The 21,217-nt window shown below is 49.9% G+C and overlaps 1 protein-coding gene across 4 annotated transcripts in view; it reads right to left on the bottom strand.

Moving 5' to 3' along the window:
- CUL2 (cullin 2) overlaps positions 1–19,524 on the bottom strand; it is a 56,402-nt gene extending 36,878 nt beyond the window's left edge. Inside the window, exons 1-3 of one of the 4 annotated variants that reach the window (XM_060192478.1) lie at positions 19,453–19,524; positions 3,710–3,850; positions 290–392 (exon numbers count right to left, since the gene is read on the bottom strand). In XM_060192478.1, coding sequence (XP_060048461.1) covers positions 290–392; positions 3,710–3,828 — 222 coding nt within the window. In that variant the 5' untranslated portion in view covers positions 3,829–3,850; positions 19,453–19,524. Of the gene's footprint in view, positions 1–289; positions 393–3,654; positions 3,851–19,452 lie in introns of those variants that run through there. The other 3 variants (XM_060192479.1, XM_060192480.1, XM_060192481.1) reach the window with 3 other exon arrangements.
- Positions 19,525–21,217: the final 1,693 nt, after the last annotated feature.

The raw sequence follows: 21,217 nt of genomic DNA, 5'->3' as shown, positions 1-21,217 counted from the left end.
CCCCAATACATACTGTTAAAGTTTGGCTCATTGATTTTTTCAAAATTTTATTTATTAATTATTGGATAGAGACAGAGAGAAATTGAGAGGGGAGGGGTAAATAGGGAGAGATACAGAGAGACACCTGCAGACCTGCTTCACCATTTCCCTCTGCCGGTGGGGCTTGAACCCGTTTCAGTGAACAACCCAGCTCCATCTTGATGTAAGTTCTGCACTGGGGAACAGTGAGCAGTGGACTAGTCGATTAACCATGCAGCCACAAGACAGCTATATCCCACATCGTCCTTACCTTGTGCAAATGCCGCACGTGGTTTTCCAAAAAAATCTTTGTTTCTGTATAAAGTCTTTCTCCAAGGGGTTCAGGATAGGCCACACATAAAGCATAAATATCTCTAGTTATACTGTTAAGGTTTTCACAACCACTGAAGTTAGTACTTTAAAACAAATCAGGTTTGACATTAAAAAATAAAAAACGACAGCAATAACAACAACAACTACAACAAGAAAAACAACAAAGGCAACAAAAAGAAAAAAATGGCCTCCAGGAGCAGTGGATTCATAGTGGAGGCACTGAGCTCCAGCAAAAACCCTGGAGGCAAAAAATAAGTAAAAGAAATTACAGCCATGTGCCAACAACTATCCTGTAATGATTCAAAGAATAAATGAAGAAAAAGATCATAGTTCATGACATAATTGCTATTTCCAAGTGTTTTATCAATCTCACTACTCATCAGAAACGTACCCCATTCACTTCAGAGATCAGAGAGATGTCAGAATTAAATGTATTAGAAGCCTGGAGAGCAGTTAAATTTCATGACAGAGAGTCCTTCTGTGGTGCTTGGAGTGTCTTACATTTGCCTACACGGGATCGTTCATGTGCAGTTTTATCCAAAACTATTCCCTAAGTCTATGGTAGTGCCTGACATATGAAGTGCTCAGCGAGTAGCTATTGAATGGAAGGTCGTCAGAGAATGCTGACTGCCAGTGGTCCGGGAGGTGGTGCAGTGGATAAAGCATCAGACTCTCAAGCATGAGGTCCTAAGTTCAATTCCTGGCAGCACAAGTACCAGAGTGATGTCTGGCTTGTTTGTTTTTTTTTCCTCTCCTCCTATCTCTTTAATAAGTAAATAAAATCTTTTTTAAAAATGTTGACTGCCACATACAGGATATAAACTAATGAAATAATACACCAGCTTGTTGAAGAAGGCACGATGCATATTTTGCATAGAAAAAAAAATGCATCACAACTTTTCTTTTTTTTCTTTTTTTTTTTTTTTGCATCACAACTTTTCTGACAGCCCAATATTTGAAATTAGTCATACTGGAATGTTCTTGCACTTAAAAGTTTAAGACTTATTCTCACTTTTAGAATCTTATCAATGTTCATTAGCACATTGACCAGGATAATACCAATAAGAACACGTATCAGGCTAGGGAGATAGCATACTGGTTATGCAAAGTCTTTCTTGCCTGCTTGTGGGGTCCAGGGGATTGAACCCAGGTCCTTGGGCACGGTCATGTGTGTGCTTTACTGGGAGCCCCACTGCCTGCCCCTGGTTTTATGTCTTCAGTGCCTAGGTCAGGCCATGATAATGTCTCAAGCATTAGGGTGCTCGGTTCTTTTGGGGAAATCAATTCAGTTGTTCAAAATCGTGTTAAGACCAAATGGAAAACCAGGGGGCCTTACAGTCGGGGTTGTCAACCTTAAAAGGTGCTCTCAAGTCCTCGGGGCGGTGCTGGCAGAATTAAGTTTTCTTGGGTTGCTCCCCAGCTCTTTATAAATCTGTATTTCTAAAAAATGTGAGTATAACATATGCAAGCAAATATATACACCTATGTTCATTTTCAAAAGTTCTGTAAGGTTCTTTATTCATGAAACAAATATTTACTAAGGATCGTTTGTATGGCATTGTAAAGAAAACGGTTCCTCTCAGAGATAAACAGTCAGAGAAGAATTCTGGGTAGTCAAGTAGCCCTGAAACCTACAAAATGAAGTCCAGGAACTAGAGGGGCCGGGCAGTGGTGGGCCGGGCAGTGGCGTAGCGGGTTAAGCACACATAGCACTAACCGCAAGACCCACACGAGGATCCAGTTTGAGCCCCTGGCTCCCCACCTGCAGGGGGAAAGCTTCAGAAGCGGGGAAGCAGGTCTGCAGGAGTCCATCTTTCTCTCCTCCCGTCTTCCCCTCCTCTCTCCATTTCTCTCTGTCCTATCTCACAAAGTGGAAAAGATGGCTGCCAGGAGCAGTGGATTTGTAGAGCCAGCAGCAAACTCCAGCGCTAACCCTGGAGGAATAAACAAATTACTAAAGTTTAGAAGTGAAGAAGCCAGCCTTGTAGCTCAGTGGCAGGGCTTGTGTTGGGCATTGTGTGAGGTCCTGAGTTTAATCCCTGGCATGGTAAAAAATAATAGGATAAGAATGGGCAGAAGCACTCCAGAAAGAGCTGTGAAGTCCAAGAGTCAGCGATGGTCACGCAACTCTAAGAAGGGCCCCGAGTCACAAGTTCCTGGGCTCTCACACCCTAAGGGGAGGGTACACCCCGATGAGTGCACACGCCGCCACTGTGTAAGCCCTCCACCTACAAGCGGCAGACTACCAGCCGTGAAGCTGGGCTGCAGCTGTCTCTCTTTCTCTGGCTTTCTACTCTCTCCCTCAATCCAAGGAAGGAAGGAAGGAAGGAAGGAAGGAAGGAAGGAAGGAAGGAAAGAAGGAGTGAGAAAAAGAGGAAAAAAGGGGCGGGGAACCACTTCTAGGAGCAGTGTATTCATCATGAAAGCACCCAGCCCCAGAAATCACCCTGGTGGCAATATATGTATTTTTTTTCCCTCCAGGGTTATTGCTGGGCTCGGTGCCTGCACCATGAATCCACTGCTCCTGGAGGCCATTTTTCCCCCTTTTGTTGCCCTTGTTGTAGCCTCGTTGTGGTTATTATTATTACCATTGTTGATGTTGTTCGTTGTTGGATAGGACAGAGAGAAATGGAGAAAGGAGGGGAAGACAGAGAGGGGGAGAGAAAGACAGACACCTGCAGACCTGCTTCACCGCCTGTGAAGCGACTCCCCTGCAGGTGGGGAGCCGGGGGCTCGAACCAGGATCCTTATGCCGGTCCTTGTGCTTTGCACCACATGTGCTTAACCCGCTGCGCTACCGCCCGGCCCCCAATGTGTGTATTTTTTAATAGTAAAGAGTGATCACACTTCAGCTCCAGAAGGTTGAGCTGGTTTGGGTTTGCAGATTGCTGTCACAGAGAAACGTAGGACACCGGCTTTCAGATTATCCTGGGGAGACCACGACTTTCTATTTCCATCTGAAACTCCTAATCTGCAAACGCAGAGAGAACCTCAAGTCTCCATCTCATGCCGCCGAACTTGACAGTAACGTTGGGCCTAGATCGCTCTCCCCGCAGACGGCTGCAGCTCCATCTCCCTGGCCTTGCTCCACACCAAGTTCGAGCACCACCACCCTTGGTCCCGGGCCACCCTGCTCATGGGGCAACGTGGGGCCTCCGACCTCCCACACCCTCAGCCGGCTGCGGCTTCCTCCTCCGCTCCCCACGACTTATCGGGGTACAGGCACTCCTGCTTCTTTGACAAGGCTCTCGATGGGAAGGGGGTTAGCTCTGATCAAAACTACATCCCCCAAGCAGAAGGTACAGTCTGACACAGACTAGCTGCTCGGTAAGAGGCGGCCGTCACCACGAAAGGATGCGAGAAGCGGTCGTTCCACGTGGCCCTCTCGACGTGCTCCAGCATGACGACGGCTTTGACTGTCGTTAACAGCTTGCTCCACGTCTCATCGAAGTCTACGACTCTTGGCTTCAGAGACATTGTGCAGGCGTAGTGTTGAAATCTGTGAGGCAAAGAACAGTCTCATCAGCAGGGAGCCCGCGGTGTGGCGTGCACAGCTGCTTCACGGAGATCTGGAAGCCTCCTTCAGTGCTCGGAGGGGACGGGGCAGCGACTGTCAGCCACAAATAATCTACTGCCATACAAAACTGCAAGAGACACTCAATAAGCAGGTTCTGGCCTTGTGGTTTAGTCTCCCACAAACTGGAGCAGGAAGCATGCAGGTTGAATGCAGGAGACACAGGGAACAAAAAGAATGTTTCCTGTGACCCAGCCTGACCCAGTTCATTCCCTGCGGCTGCATATGCCAGAGTGATGCTCTGCTGTCTCTCTCTCTACCTCTCTCCCCCCCTTCCCCCCTCTCTCTCCCACTCTCTCCCCCTCTCCCTCTCTCTCCCCCTCTCCCTCTCTTTCACTCTCTCCTTCTCTCTCTCCCCCCTCTCTCCCCCCCTCTCCCTCTCTCTCTCTCCCCCCCTTCCTACCCTCCCTCCACATTTCTCTCATTGGTGCATACATTTTTGAAAATAAAAGGCTTTTCGGGAGTCAAGTGGCAGCACAGCAGAGTTAAGCGCATGTGGCGCCAAGCGCAAGGACCGGCATAAGGATCCCCCGGTTCAAGCCCCTGGTTCCCCACCTGCAGGGGAGTCGCCTCACAGGCGGTGAAGCAGGTCTGCAGGCGTCTGTCTCTCCCCCTCTCTATCTCCCCATTCTTTCTCAATTTCTCTCTGTCCTATCCAACAACATCAATTACAACAACAACAATTTTTTAAAAAGGGCAACAAAAGGGAAAATAAATATTTAAAAAAAAATTTAAAAAAAGAAAAGAAAAGGCTTTCAGGGAGGGTGGGCAGACCTGGTTGAGCGCACATATCACAATGCACAAAGACTTGAGTTCAAATCCCTGGTCCCCACCTGCGAAGGGGAAGCTTCACAAGTGATGAAGCAAGGCCGCAGCTGCCTCTCCTAGTCTCTTCCTCTCTAACGCCCCCTCCCCTCTCAAATCCTCTGTCTCTATCCAAAATAAACAAATAAAAATAAATAATAGGCTTTATCTTCTTGGAGCATCAACTTAGATAAAAGACTAGGGAATCAATTTAGATTTATAATTAAAAGTGATGAAGAAGAAGAAATCCGTAAGCACTCTTAAGGTAAACCCAGTTCAGGATGTCAAAGAAATGTAAGGGCTATCGGAGAGAGCTCACTCGACTCAAGGCATCCAGTTCCACTTCTCTAGTGAAAAGCTTAGCTGTAGCCTAGAATCCCTGACTCAGGTGAATCTGACCAACTTTGCTGAGAGTCTGTGAGGAAGAGTACTTTTACTTACCAGACAAGTTAGCAGTTAGTACTTTTACTTACCAGACAAGTTAGTTAACTAGGAGTTAGCAGCACAACATGGTCCCAAGGACACAGACATTTGATTCAAGCTATAGTACAGATCTTTCTCAACATCACATCACAAGAACCACTTTAAAAGTAATCTACTTCATTTCTTTCTTTTCTTTTTTTTTTTTTTCCCCCAGAGCCCTGCTCAGCTCTGGCTTATGATGGGAGCTGGGGGCTGAATCTGGGTCTTTGAAGCCTCACACACGAGACTCTCCTTGTGTAACCACTGTGCCGTCGTTACCCACTCCTATGGACAACTAACTTCTGACAAGGGGTCCCAAAATGTTAAATGGAGAGAGTCTTCATCAGACGGTGCTCGGAAAATGGGCCGACCTACACAGCAGAATGAAACAGAACCGCCACATATCATCATGCGCAAAAACGAACTCCAAATGGGTCAAAGACTTTGACATGATACCAGAAACCAGCCAGTAGGTCGAAGACTGCATACACCAGGACAGCAGACGCTGCTTCAGAAATGTCTTTGAAGAGCTAAGTCCAACGGCAAGGAAAACAACAAATCAACCAGTGAGACTACATCAAACTGAAAAGTTTCTGCACAGAGATGTGGTATTAAACGAGAGATCTTTCTGCCAGCCATACATGAGACAAAGGGCTAAGAGCCCACATGTACAAAGAGCTCACGAAACTCAGTAACAACAAACAATCCCTTTAGAAAAAGGGGAGAGGGCAGGGACAGTATGTTGGCCTGTGAGAGATCCAGATGGCTCGCAGACATGAAAAAAAGGCTCAAAGTCACTAAATGCAAATAAAGACGATGATGAGCTCTCACTTCACACTTGTGAGATTCAGGAAGGGCAGAAACAAGTGTTGCCAAGGATGTGGGAGAAAGGAACCTTTCTGTACTGCTGGGAGGCATGTCAATTGGTCCAAGCCCTCTGGAAACTGAGTCTACTGATTCCTAAGAACAAGGAAAGGAAGCTGCCCTATGACCCAGCAATCCCTCTCCTGAGGATCTCTCTACTCAAAGAAAACAAAAACACCTAAGCAAAGAGATCTTTCTACAACTGTGTTAATTTTAAACGCAACAGTGAAGAGTTGAAAGCATTTCCTATAAGGCCAGGAACAAGACATTTTTATCCAACATCAGACTGGATGTCCTAGTCAGAGCAACTAGAAGAGAAAAAAAGAAGAAGAAGAAGAGGAAGGAAGGAAGGAAGGAAGAAAAGAGGGGGGCCAGGCAGTGGAGCACCCAGTTAAAAGCACGTAGTACTAAGCACAAGGATCCCAGTTCAAACCCCTAGCTCCCCACCTGCAAGGGAGTCACTTCACAAGTGGTGAAGCAGGTCTGCAGGTGCCTTTTATTTCTCTCTCCCTCCCTATCTCTCCCTCCCCTCTCAATTTCTTTCTGTCCTGTCCAATAAAAAAAAAAAAAATGGAAAAAATGGCCACCAGGAGCAGCGGATTTATAGTGAGAGAAACAAAGAGAGAGGGAGAAAGACAGAGGGAAGGGAGGAAGGGAGAAAGATAAAGCCATTCTAAATGGAGAGGAATGAAAGTGTCACTATCTGCATCTGGAAAAGGCTCAGCTCTCCACTGGAACTGAAGGGGAAATGAATTCACAGAGCTGCGGGAACACCTGTCATGTCTCCAAATGCACTAATGAGCCACCAGGAACACGGCCTGGGAAGATAGCTCCATCCACAAGGACCCGCTGTTTCTAAGGCAGAGTCACCGAGCCGCCTCGCCAAGGGTCCAGTTTCTATTTAGAATGCCTAGAGAAAGCAACGAGACAGGGGGCCAGAGACGCCTGTCTGTCTTGAAGGCCGCCATGTGGTGCAGAGGGTCAAACCCAGGCACTCACAGCTTGTAGGCGGACACTCTACCCAGCTGGTGGTGGTGAGCCACCACCCAGACCCATTTAACAGGAAGAGCAAATACCAGGGTACCGAAAACTGTATCATGTCACCAGAAGGCAACACTCCATGCGTAGGAACTGGCAGAACTAAGCTCGTTACCATTCCCCCTCTAGGACAACGGCACAGCCCAGGCCGGAGCCTGGCCCTCCCCGCACTGTGGTCTCTCACGGCCTTGCTGTCTCTCTTCTTCAACCAAATAAGTTGACAACATTCCCATTCAACTCAAAGTAGTCTACAATAATAACTTCTATGAAGATTCCAATGGCGTTTTCCAGGAAAAGACAACCCTGAAGTATGTGCGGGGCTACAAGAGACACAGCGTCGCCAAGGCGTCCAGGGAAAGGACAAAGCTGACCTTGGACTGCACGGCAGACAGCAATTATCAGAAAGGAGCACTGGCACAGGTACAGATGCACAGGTCACTGGGACGGAGCAGTCCTGAAATAACCCACGTGTATAATACTGTCCGTGAGTTTACGGCAGGTTTGCCAAGAATAGACAATGGGGAAAGGAAAGCGTCTCAAATGAGTGGCATTGGGAAAACGGGACAGCTGTGCCCAAAGGAATGAGACCGCACCACTGTCTCACACAGCACTTGAGGGTCAACTCAGAATGGATTACAGATGTGGACAGAAGACGTGAAAACCCCAGAAGTCCCAGAGCAAAACACAGGTGGTAAATGCCTTAACATTAAGTCTTGGAGATGATTTCTTTTTATTCTGACACCAAAAGCAAAAAAATTTTTTTAAAGTAGGACTAGATTTCAATAAAAAGTTTCTGCACGGCAAAGAAAGCCATTGGCAAAATGCAAAGGCAGCCTACAGATTGGGAGAAACATTTACAGGTCACGTGTCTGAGACGCAGGAACAATAACTAAAGTATTTAAAAAAAAAAAAAAAAACATCTTGTGTGTCGGGTGGTAGCGCAGCGGGTTAAGCGCAGGTGACACAAAGCGCAGGGACCGGCGTAAGGATCCCGGTTCGAGCCCCGGCTCCCCACCTGCAGGGGAGTCTCTTCACAGGCGGTGAAGCAGGTCTGCAGGTGTCTGTCTTTCTCTCCCCCTCTCTGTCTTCCCCTCCTCTCTCTATTTCTCTCTGTCCTATCCAACAACAACATCAATAACAACAAAGGCAAAAAAAGGGAATAAATATTTTAAAAAAAGAAAAAACTTAAAATTCACACAATTCAGTCACAAAAAAGGGAACAGCTGATTTTTTTTTTCCAATGAATCGAGTATTTATTCGGAAAGACATTTTGCCAAAGAAATGTTACTATTACGGACCACCGCGTGCCTGCAGAGGGACTAAGCATCACTAGTCCTCAGGGAGATAGATGCAGGCCACAACTCTACAGAACTAAAGCTTCCCGCTGGTTTGAACTGGTACAGCCACTAAGAAACAGTGCGGAGGTCCCCCGGCCCAGATAAAAACAGTGATGGTTCGATGATGTGTGCGGTTCAGCATTCTCACTTCCTGAGATTTGGTCAAAGTGAAGATGCTGACTTGAAGACATGGACGGGCCTCCAAGTTTGTCACGGCACCAGGAGTGACAGTCACCCACTTCAGGGAGGCAGCCAGAGCTGTCCCACAGGTGAAGAAACTGAGATTCAGATAACGGAAGGTCGGTCACTCAGCCCCCAAACCTGGAGAAATCTTGCCGTTTGTGTCTACGGGGACAGAACCGGAGGGCGTTATGTTGGGTGAACTAAGTCAGACAGAGAGAAATACCCTGTCATCGCACTTGTAATTCCATGCCAGCTAAAAACATCAAGCACCAAACTCCCAGGTGGGCCGAGAGACCATGCAGACGGTGGCTAGCACTGAGGACTGGCGGCAGGAGGAATGTGTGACGGTGTTTGTTCAAAAGGTACAAGCTTCCCGTCGTAAATGAAGGAGTGAATCCTGGGTATGTAATAGACAAGACAGCGACGGCAGCTGATAGTGTGTGATGGGCCAGGGAGAAGGCGGGATGGCTGAGCAAAAGACGTGCATGCCTGGGACTCGAGGGCCCATCCAGAGATCAGTAAGTCAGGTGCGGTACACACAGGACGAAAGATGATGCCAAGAAACACTACGGCAGCGGTGAACCTAGAAGGCGAACCTTGTCGACCCCAGTGCCAGCCCTGCAGCTGTGCTCGCATCTGACCTGGGCCATGCCCCTAAGACGGGCACACAGAGAGAGCCCCAGGCAGGAGTGGAGTTACTAGCCAATAATGATTGGACTCTGCTGTGTTTCTACCAGAGCACCACTACTTAGTTTTAGCTTATGGCAGTCTTGGGGATTGAACTTAGGACCTTTGGTGCCGTAGGCATGAGAAGTCTTCTCACATAACCATGATGTGAAATGTCTTCATTAAACCACCGAGCCCTGAGTATTACAGTTCCTGTTTGAAGGAATGAAAAAGCTTTGGAACTAGTGATGATGGTTGTGATAACAGGACGTGTGTATTTATTTATACATTTATTTTGTTAGTGCGGTAACTGGTAATGCAATTAATCCTACTGTGGTCAACTGTACACAGTTAAATGGTGGCAGCCAGGTGTTGGCGCCCCAGCAATAACCCTCCTGGCCATTAAAAAAAAGTATGCTGTGTACTTTACTGCAATTATAAGAAAGAAAAAAAAAAAGACACATAAGAACATATTGTTTAAAACCTAGATCATCTGGCCAATAAAGTTCTGGCACAGAAATATGTGAATTTCAGTGCAAAATGCTCTCTAAACCTTTCTACGCACTAAGCAAAAACTACTTAGAATTACAATGACAAAATATTACTATGTTTTGGATTAACCAGACCTGTTCTAAATAAAATGAACATTTTGAGAAGGTTTCAGACTCTTCTTAATGTGAGCGACAGCAGTCACAAGAGATAAGGCCCCGTGAGATTCCTGGCATTGCACGTGCCAGAGAGGCACCCTGGTCCTGTCTCTCCTTGCTCTCTCCAAACAAACAAGCAAATCCTATTTTAGGATAAAATAAAAATAAATAAATTTTTAGAAAAATCTCTGTTGATCGCTAGCAGGGTTAGGGGTGGGGTTCGGTGCCTACACCATGAATTCAGCAGTCACTTTTTCTTTATTTTTTAAATTAGAACAGAGAGAAACTGGGGGGGGGGGGGAAGACAGGCAGGGAGAGAGAGAGAAAAACCTGCAGTCCTGCTTCACCGCTCATGAAGCTTCCCCCCTGCAGATGGGTAATGGAGGTTCAAACTGGGTCTCTGCACATGGTAGCGTGTGCTTAACCAGGTGTGCAGCTGCCTGCCGCCCCGCCCCAAACTCTTCTGAAGGCTCAGGAATACTCGGGGACATTTTTCTTGCCACAGTACCCAGTACTCGGGTGACCTGGTCATTAGCAAAGCCTGCTCTCTGCCGCAGGGCCTGAGACAGCAGCGCCGGGGGAGGCTGGCAGGGGCTGTCGGGTTTGACTGGAATCAGCTCTGCACGCGAACTCAGGCTTTGGGACCCAGGCAGCCACAGGCGCCTGCGGGTTCTTGTCACCACAGGTGTCTCTAGCTGTGTCTGCTGGCGGTCGGGGCCAGAGCACACACACACACGGAGCACGCGGGGCCCGGCTTCTCAGCGCCACCCTCCGCCACAAAGAGCCGGGACCCTCTGGCCAGCGAGCGAGTCCAGGCCCGGAAGTCTTCTGCTCAGCCATCACGCCATCTCCCTGGCTCGTAACGTTTCTTCTTTTTGAGACTTTGAAGCAGTCGGCGGAGCACCATCAGGGAGAAGCCAAGAAGAGCCTGGAGCATCACAGGTGCCAGGGAAAAGGAAATGTTTTCCTAAAGACAAGCCGGGCACGAGCCGAAGACACAGAGCCAGCCCGAAGGCCTTGCCCAAAACATCAGGACAACAGGATAAACAGTGACAACAGGAGGAATGAGACCACAGAAAACAGAAGCATATATGACTGAAAATGCTACCCAGATGGCCGAGTAGGTACGTGGAAGGAAGAGCTCTTCCTCAGACGATTACGGAGCGCCAAAAAGAAAGGGGAAAACATCAAACTCGGGAGAAGAGCAGTGTAAGAGGCAATGCACAGGAAGCCTGCGAGGCTGAGTGGACAAAGGTCCAGGGCAGCAGCGTGACCTACGCGGCTGCAGAGACCCCCCAACAGACCTAGAAATCAGGGGGCAGCGTGACCTACGCGGCTGCAGAGACCCCCCAACAGACCTAGAAATCAGGGGGCAGTGTGACCTACGCGGCTGCAGAGACCCCCCAACAGACCTAGAAATCAGGGGGCAGCGTGACCTACGCGGCTGCAGAGACCCCCCCCAACAGACCTAGAAATCAGGGGGCAGCGTGACCTTCGCGGCTGCAGAGACCCCCCCAACAGACCTAGAAATCAGGGGGCAGCGTGACCTACGCGGCTGCAGAGACCCCCCCAACAGACCTAGAAATCAGGGGGCAGCGTGACCTACGCGGCTGCAGAGACCCCCCAACAGACCTAGAAATCAGGGGGCAGCGTGACCTTCGCGGCTGCAGAGACCCCCCCAACAGACCTAGAAATCAGGGGGCAGCGTGACCTACGCGGCTGCAGAGACCCCCCCCAACAGACCTAGAAATCAGGGGGCAGCGTGACCTTCGCGGCTGCAGAGACCCCCCCAACAGACCTAGAAATCAGGGGGCAGCGTGACCTTCGCGGCTGCAGAGACCTCCCCCCCAACAGACCTAGAAATCAGGATAGGAAAGTGGGCTCTGTCGATGCACTGGCACGGCCAACATGGCTTCTCACAGGCCACGGAACCAGACTCTGGTCCTGGGGACACACAGACCTTGGAGCGGAGCCGACAGCATTAAACGGACCTCTGTGCCGAATGAGACAGAGGCGGGGAGAAGTGCTCAGCACTCTGACACACCTGGCTGACATACATGCCAGGAGCAGGACCGCAGAGCCCAGTCCTCCACACGGTCCCCGAGCCGTAAGGTTGGCTACAAATAATCAGTTGTGAAGGGCGGTGGCGCAGCGGGTTAAGCGCACGTGGCGCAAAGCGCAAGGACTGGTGTCAGGATCCCGGTTCGAGCCCCCGGCTCCCCACCTGCAGGGGAGTCGCTTCACAGGCGGTGAAGCAGGTCTACAGGTGTCTGTCTCTCCCCCTCTCTGTCTTCCCCTCCTCTCTCCATTTCTCTCTGTCCTATCCAACAACGACAACAATAACTACAACAATAAAACAACAAAGGCAACAAAAGGGAATAAACAAAATATTTTTTAAAAAAAGGTTGTGTAGCCCCTCTCTAGAGATGTTCAACTGTCCCATAAAAAGACTTTAAAGCATCTTAGGTTATTGTGAGAATGAAAAACACAAGATGAACCTCTTCACACACGTTAGAATGATTAATCATCATTCATGGAAGTAAAAGTAACTGTCGGGGAGGACTTAGAGACATGATTACTTAAGAAAAAAGCCCAATTCAACTTTTTATATGGGTTTAAAACAAACGTCTCTAAGGCACAGCACAGTGTTGGATATGTCATTAATCTGGGTGCTATGATTCCTTCATTTTATTTCTCTTACTCTATGCACTGTTAAAAAAAAAAAGAGAAATGCCGGGAGGCGGGCGGTAGCGCACATGTTGTGAAGCACAAGGACCGGCGTAAGGATCCCGGTTCGAGCCCCCGGCTCCCCACCTGTAGGGGAGTCGCTTCACAAGGTGTGAAACAGGTCTGCAGGTGTCTTTCTCTCCCAGTCTTCCCATCTTCTCTCTACTTCTCTCTGTCCTATGAAACAACGACATTAATAACAACAGTAATAACTATAACAATAAAAAAATAACAAGGGCAACAAAAGGGAATAAATAAAGAAATATTTTTTTAAATGCCTGGGACAGGCAGGAGCCAGACACTGACACTCCTGGTTAAGTGCACATGTCATCATGTTCAAGGACCCCGGTTCAAGCCCCTGGTCCCCACCTGAAGGGGGACAGCTTCACGAGTGGTGAAGCAGGGCTACAAGTGTTTTTGTTTTTTTTTTTCCCTCAAGGGTTATTGCTGGGCTCGATGCCTGCACCATGAATCCACGGCTTCTGGAGGCCATTTTTCCCCCTTTTGTTGCCCTTGTTGTTGTAGCCTCGTTGTGGTTATTATTATTGCCATTGTTGATGTAGTTGTTGTTGGATAGGACAGAGAGAAGTGGAGAGAGGAGGGGAAGACAGAGAGGGGGAGAGAAAGACAGACACCTGCAGACCTGCTTCACCACCTGTGAAGCGACTCCCCTGCAGGTGGGGAGCCGGGGGCTCGAATCGGGATCCTTACGCCGGTCCTTGCACTTTGTGCCACCTGCACTTAACCCACTGCGCCACTGCCCAACCCCCTACAAATGCCTTTGTCTCTTTCCCTTTCTATCTTCCCCTCCCCTCTAAAAATTTCTCTCTATCCAGTAATAAATAAAATATTTAAAAAATAATAAAAATTTTAAAGATGCCAAAGCTGAGAGGTACTTTGATGTTTGATGTCCCTCCCTCCCACCCACCTCTCCTTCTCTCTCTCTCTCTCTCTCACACACACACACACACACACACACACACACACACATATAAATAAATAAATCTCAGAAAAGAAAAAATACATGGGGTAAATCCAACATTTCTTTGCAAAACAACCTACAATGAGACTTTTGTCATGGATAGGTGTGTATTAAGAATTCACTGTTTCAGAGCAGGGGTAGATAGCAAAATGGTTATGCAAACAGCTGTCATGCCTGAGGCTTCGAAGTTCCAAGTTCAATCCCCTGCACCACCATAAACCAAAGCTGATCAGTGCTCTGGTAAAAAAAAAAAAAAAAAAAAAAAAAAAAATTCACTGTTTCTTATCATTTTCCTGTGCTAGGAAAGTTAGCTTCAAGAAGCAAAAACAAGGTGGCCAATGAGATGGTTCAGAGCACAGCACATGCCTATCAGAAGTGAGACCCTGATTTAGCCCCTGGCGGCACATATGAAAGACTCTGGTGCACACAGTCAGGTCATTCTCCATTGACAAGGTAACAACAGATGCACCATTTATGTTACATATATAAATGAGGGGCCAGGCAGTGGTGCACCGGGTTAAGCACACATGGTGTGCAGTGTGTAGGGATCCCAGTTCGAGCCGCCGGCTCCCCACCTGCAGGGGAGTCGCTTCACAGGCGGTGAAGCAGGTCTGCAGGTGTCTGTCTTTCTCTCCCCCTCTGTCTTCCCCTCCTCTCTCCATTTCTCTCAACAACTACAAAACAATAACAACAACAGCATCAACAATGATGACGACGACAACAACAAAACAAATGGCCACAGGAGCAGTAGATTTGCAGTGCAGGCGCAGAGCCCCAGCGATAACCCTGGAGGCAGTAAATAAATAAATAGAAATGCTTGGACAACTGAAGCAGCCAGGTAGGCTAGGAACCAGCACGGAGCGAGCACACTGCCTGAGCATCCCTCCCAGGACAACCTCAACAGAGAGACCTCGCGCTTTGGCAAGTGCCGCTGAAGCTTCCTGACAACAGACTGACCTGCTCGTTGAGTCTCACACAGGAAAAGACAGAGAGGATGAGAGGGAGGTCTGACAGAGAGAGCCGCAGAAACCATACTGAGCTGAACAGCTTAATATTTTAGTGACGGGGGGGGGGGGGGGGAGGCAGAGAAAGAGCTCGATTTTCAGATCAAAAAACAATCTCAGGGCCAAACACATTAAAAGAAAAAAGTCTCAGGGAAAAAGATGTCATGTTACGAAGCACGTGTGTATCCGGCTAAAACAGCTAACAATTCAAATATGTCAACCAATAAAAAAATAATAAAGTTCAATAAAGACCATGGTGTGAATCTCAAATTCTTAAAACATATAAAGCTGGGCGGTAGCGCAGTGGGTTGAGCACACATGATGCAAAGCACAGGGACGGGCCTAAGGATCCCGGTTCAAGCCCCCCGGGCTCCCCACCTGCAGGGGGTTAAGCAGGTTAACCGCTTCACAGGGGGTTAAGCAGGTCTGCAAGTGTCTGTCTTTCTCTCCCTCCCCCTCTGTCTTCCCCTCCTCTCTTGATTTCTCTGTCCTATACAACAACAATAACAATAATAACGATAATGATAAACAAGGGCAACAAAAGAAGGAAAAAAAAAAGCCTCCAGGAGCAGTGAGTTCGTACTGCAGGCACTGAGCCCCAGCAATAACCCTGCAGATATATAGCTTAGGGGCCAGGCGGTGGCACACCTGGTTGAGGACATGTGTTAGTTACCATGTGCAAGGGCCTGGGTTCAAGACCCCAGACCCCACCAGTGGGATGTGTGTCTTATGAATGATGAATCAGTGCTGCAGGTGTGTGTCTCCCTCCCTATCTTCTCCTCTCTCAATTTCTCTGTCTCTATCATTTACATATATGTGTATCTATCACTTACATATATATGTATATGTGTGTGTGTGTGGTTTTTTTTTTTTTTTTACCAGAGCACTGTTCAGCTCTGGCTTATGGTGGTGCGGGGGATTGAACCTGGGACTTTGGAGCCTCAGGCATGAGAGTCTGTTTGCATAACCATCATGCTATTCAGCCCTCCCATGTGTATTCTTTTTAGAGAACTCTAAGAACTGTCCATCTCTCCCCAAAGTTGTTGCAGATGTTAGTATCATACTCGACACTTCTTGTGGCCTCAAAACTTAGAAATCAGAAGAACTGCCCTAACCTAATGACCTCACAGGCCTTTTCATAAAAATAAAAAAATTAAAAAATAGAATGGGATCAACTTTTAACTGCTAGATAGCAAGGCAAGGGCTATGTGGACATCTGCAATGGGACAGAAGCATTACTGTTACGATTCAAACCCAGGCAGAAGGCCAAATCACTGGGCAGATATTCTGATTACTGCTGAGAACTGGAAGAGGATTCAGCTATGCAGCTGGAGTGTCAATACCTTATCAGCAACTTCATAGTGACATTCTAAATCTCTACCTGGTTTTCTAAGATTTAATGGAAACCAGACAGCTTCATCACACTGACCCAATGGCCTGTCGTCAATGCATTCGAATGTAGTGGATATTACACGTGTGGAGACGTTATTTTATACCATAATCACTATTTGCCCGGCATATAGAGAGCTGGGGGGGGGGGGGGGTCGGGCGGTAGCACAGCAGGTGAAGCGCAAGGACCAGCGTAGGGATCCCGGTTTGAGCCCCCTCCCAGTGAGGCAGGTCTGCAGGCGTCTGTCTTTCTCTCCCCCTCTGTCTTCCCCTCCTCTCTCCATTTCTCTCTGTCCTATCCAACAACGGTGACATCAAATAACAACAACAATAATTACTACAACAATAAAACAACAAGGGCAACAAAAGGGAACAAATATTTAAAAAAAAAAAAAAAAGGACATCAGGATGGGGGTAGATAGCATAATGGAACTCTCTTGCCTGAGGCTCCAAAGTCCCAGGTTCAATGCCCTTACCACCTTAAGCCAGAGCTGAGCCGTGCTCTGGTAAAAAAAAATAAGTAAATAAATAAAACAAACACACCATCACCCATCTTAAACTGAAGCCTAAGACCCAGGGGCTGCTCCCACCTGGTGAACTGCACCAGGTCCAAAACACAACAGTCTCAAGACACACCATTAATTTTAAAAGACATCGCACGTTGTTTACAAAAAAAAAAAATTTAACTAGACAGACAGATGGAGGGAGACCAGAGCATTACTCTGGCTCGAGCAGTGCTGGGGACAGAACGCAGAGAAACTCCTTCGTCAAGGTCGGCACTATTCACTGCACCACCTCCAGGACACTGAAATCTCTCTCGAAGTTTGAGTATTCTCGATAATACTCAAACTTACCACCACCTCATTCGTCCCCTGCCTCTTTCCCTCCCTTACGTAAGAGTCCCCACAGTCAGATGGTACACTAGGCCACACCACTTCCAGCTCTGCAGGAATTCCAAGAGCTGTGCAGTAAACTTTAAGAGTCCACTCGCTTCAAGAACTCGCGCAATCCAGTCCCTAGATCACAAGCTGACTTCCTGCCCCGAGATCCTTCCGGCTGGGCGGAAACCAAGGTTTCTCTGTGCGGCTCCTTCGGGAGAGAACACTCCTCCAGGTCGTCTGTCCCTCCCTCGGCTGTCTCTGGACACGTCCACCTGCTGATCCCTCAGGCAAGCTCTTCCCTGCTCTCCTCCAAGTAAACCCTTGTCACTCTGCAGGTGTCAAGTCAAAGGTCAGCCCGGACAGGTCTTTCCTGAGCAGGGCACCTGAAGGCATGCCCCGGTCACCGCCAGCACCGCCGATCCTGTCGCCTTCCTGCACTGACCCTTGAAATCATTCTGTTATTCGTGACTGCCTGGCTCTCCTTCTCCCAGGAGAACTGAAGCCCCAGCAAGGCCGAGAGATTCCAGCTGTCTACTCCCTCCAGCCAGCGGCCGCAGCAGTGCCCAGGCTACCAGTCCGGCGCTCAAGGAAGATACCCCACTGGCCCGGGACACTTCAGAGCTCACCTGACAAGGCGGCCACGGCATTCCAGATACCGGCAGATGGCTGAGGCTCAGGGGTAGGGCAGTTCTTCGCATTTATAATAAATAAATAAAATTAAATAAATAAATACATAAATAAATAAAAACGACCATGGCCACAGGGGGGAGAGTGAAGGCTTATGTGTCCTGCGGGTGAACAGGCAAATACACGCGGGAGGAATGTGTTCACACTGGCCTGTGGGCGCCCTGCAGACGCGTCCCCATCTGAGGAGGAGGAGGAGGCAAGTAAACAAACAAATGTGCACACATCTGGGGAGGGAGGAGGGGGAACGCGAAACCAGGTAAACAAACAAATGTGCACACATCTGGGGAGGGAGGGGGAACGCCAAAGCAAGTCTACCTGGCACTTCGTGTGTGTCCGTGTGTGTCGGTCTGCCTGTCTGTCTTCCGGACACCCGTTGGGCAAAAGAGGCAAAACTATCAGCCGGTTTCGTCTAGAAAGTACCACGAGGGGCGGCGGGCGGTAGCGCAGCGCGTTAAGCGCACGTGGAGCAAAGCACAAGGACCGGTGTCAGGATCCCGGTTCGAGCCCCGGCTCCCCACCTACAGGGGAGTCGCTTCACAGGCGGTGAAGCAGGTCTGCAGGTGTCTGTCTTTCTCTCCCCCTCTCTGTCTTCCCCTCCTCTCTCCATCTCTCTCTGTCCTATCCAACAACGATGACAACAATCATAACTACAACAATAAAACAACAAGGGTAACAAAAGGAAGTAAATATTTTTTTAAAATTTGATGCTGGGGGCCGGGCGGTAGTGCAGCGGGTTAATCGCACGTGGCACTAAGCGCAAGGACCGGCGTAAAAATCCAGGTTCGAGCCCCCCGACTCCCCACCTGCAGGGGAGTCGCTTCACAGGCGGTGAAGCAGGTCTGCAGGTGTCTGTCTGTCTCTCCCCCTCTCTGTCTTCCCCTCCTCTCTCCATGTCTCTCTGTCCTATCCAACAACGATGAAAGACAACGATAACGACAACAACAATAACGACAACAAGAAGCAACAAAGGGAAAATAGATAAATAAGTTAATTTGAAAAAAAAAGAAAGAAAGAAAGAAAAGGAAAAAAAAATACCCAGAGAGTCTGAAGCGCAGGGAGACACCTGGGGAGTGTTTCTTAGGCTGCAAGGCAGCAGCTGTCTCTCTCAGGCCCTCAGTGGCTGTATGAATGGAGGCGGGCTTGGGACAGGCCTCGTTCCTTCCCTTCCCAAATCCTCCAATAACAACAACAACAAGAATAATGATGATGACAATAAAAAAAAAAAACACTTTTGTTGTTATTGTTGTTGTTGTTGTTTTAAATTAAATCTCGGTAAGTCACAAGTCCAAGGGCAGGGTCACCAGATCACCTGTGCTTGTGCTCCCAGCCTCAACTTCCAGGGGGAACCGTCGCCCTGGTGCGTGGGGGGGGGGGGGGGGAGGAGGATGGCGGGATGCCGGGGTGGAGGTGAAGAGGGCCGCACGGTTGCAGCCCGCGGGTGGCAGGGGTCCTCCCGGCAGGCGCCCATGGTGGCTGGGGTCGCGTGTCCCCGGGGTGGGGAGGTGGGGGCGCAGAGAGGAGTCCGCAGGGAAGGGACGGAGGGACGGAAGGAGGAAGGAAGGAAGGAAAGAGGGAGGGAAAGAGGGACGGAGAGGGAAGGAGGGGTCCAGCCCGGGTCCTCCGAGCGCGGCTGGGACTCCCGGCCCGTCTGCGGAAACAAAAAAGTGCAAACACGGGCGGGCGGCCGCGGTGTAGACGGGGCGGCGGGTGTAGACCGTGAGGAGGCCCCCGGCCGGCCCGCAGCACCGCCGCGCGCCCCGCGCCCGCCTCCCGCGTCCCCGCCGCCCGTCCCCGACTCCCGCCCGTCCCCGACTCCCGCCCGTCCCCGGGGCGCCGCGTGGCCGTCGGCCGCTTACCGCGCACAGAAGCGGGTCCGGGGGCGGCGGGGGCGGCGGGCGGCGGCGGGAGTCGGGGCGCGGGCGGCGGGGCTGTCACTCGCGTCCCCCGCTCACAGCGCCGCCATCACTGTGCGCCGAGGCCGCCTCCCCGGCCGGCCGCTGCCACCCGCCGCCCCCGCGGGGGGATCCGCTCGCCCGCAGGCCCCGCGCCCGCCCGATGCCGACCCCGAAAACCGCCCGGCGCGGCCCCGGAGCGCGGGAAAACTCGGCCCCCGACGGCCCGCGGGGGAGCCCGGACGGTCGTGGGTCGCGTCCCCGGGGCGCCCAGCGCCGCCGCCCGCCGCCCCCCCCCCGCGAGCGCGGTGGTAGCGCCCGAGCTACGGCGAGCGCCTAGGGCCCGTCCCCGCGTCTCCGCGCCTTCGCGAAAGGCCACGGGAGCCCAGGGCGGCGGGAGGGGCGGCGCGGGCAAGGGCCCCGGGGGCCGCTCAGCCGCGTGGGCTTTTCCCGAGCATCCGAAATCCATCCGCCAAACTGCTTCTTTTATTATTATTAATTATTTTTATTTTTACCGAAGCACTATTCAGCTCTGGTTTAGGGTGGTGGAGGGGGTTGAACCTGGGACTTCAGTGCCTCAGGCCTGAGAGTCTCTTTGCATAAACATTATGCTATCTACTCCTGCCTCTTTTATCATCATCATTATTATTAGTTGTTGTTGTTGTTGACCAGAACACTGCTCAGCTGTGGTGCGGGGGACTGAACCTGGGACTTGACGGAGCCTCAGGCATGAAAGTCTGTTTGCATAACCATTATGCTATCTACTCCTGTCTCTTTTATTATTATTATTATAATAAGCCTCCCCCAGGGCTCTGTTCTGGCTCCTACACTATTTAATATTTACATCAATGACCTCCCAGAAACTTCTTCAAGGAAATTCATCTAAGCCGGTGACATCTGCTGTGCAACTCAGGCATCCAAGTTCGACATCCTCGAGGAAACACTCACGAAAGACATGTCTCTGATATCTGATTACTGTAAAAAATGGCGACTAATCCCTAGCACTGCAAAAACGGTATCATCTGTTTTCCATCTACACCATGCCTCCGCCTCGCGGGAGCTTAATGTGCAGCTTGGCGATACGAGAATCCGGCATGAAGCCCAGCCAGTCTATCTTGGCGTTACTCTCGATCGCACCCTGTCATTTCACGAACATCTCATAAAAACTTCAGCAAAGGTGGCCGCGAGGGATAACATCATTGCAAGACTGGCCAGCTCCTCATGGGGCGCGAGCACTTCCACACTGCGATCATCATCTCTGGCATTATGCTGTGCCCCAGTATGGTTCCGTAGCCCCCATGTCCACTTGGTCGACTCCAAATTATACTCCTCCATGAGGATAATTTCTGGAACCATCCGTTCCACCCCGGTTCCATGGCTGCCAGTTCTCAGCAACATCGCCCCGCCAGATATTCGTCGGGATGCGGCATCATCTAACTTCATTTCCCACGTCTACGCTCGACCGGACCTGCCAATATACGCGGATATCTTCGCCCACCCTGTCCAACGCTTGACGTCTCGTCACCCAATCTGGTCCCCTACGCCTACACTGAACTTCTCTGTTCCAGTCTCTTGGAAACAGAGTTGGCAGTCAGCTGAGGTCAAGAACAAACACCTCATCACAGACCCCTGCAAGCGTCAACCCGGCTTTGACCTAGCACGTTATGACTGGGCCCTCCTCAATCGCTATCGAACAGGCCATGGCCGGTGTGCCGCTATGTTCCATCGC

Source organism: Erinaceus europaeus, chromosome 6 (genome assembly GCF_950295315.1).
Source record: "Erinaceus europaeus chromosome 6, mEriEur2.1, whole genome shotgun sequence".
In the NCBI taxonomy this organism is placed as follows: domain Eukaryota; kingdom Metazoa; phylum Chordata; class Mammalia; order Eulipotyphla; family Erinaceidae; genus Erinaceus; species Erinaceus europaeus.
The sequence above is the reverse complement of the archived record's forward strand: the minus strand, read 5'-3'. Positions and strand labels throughout refer to the sequence as shown.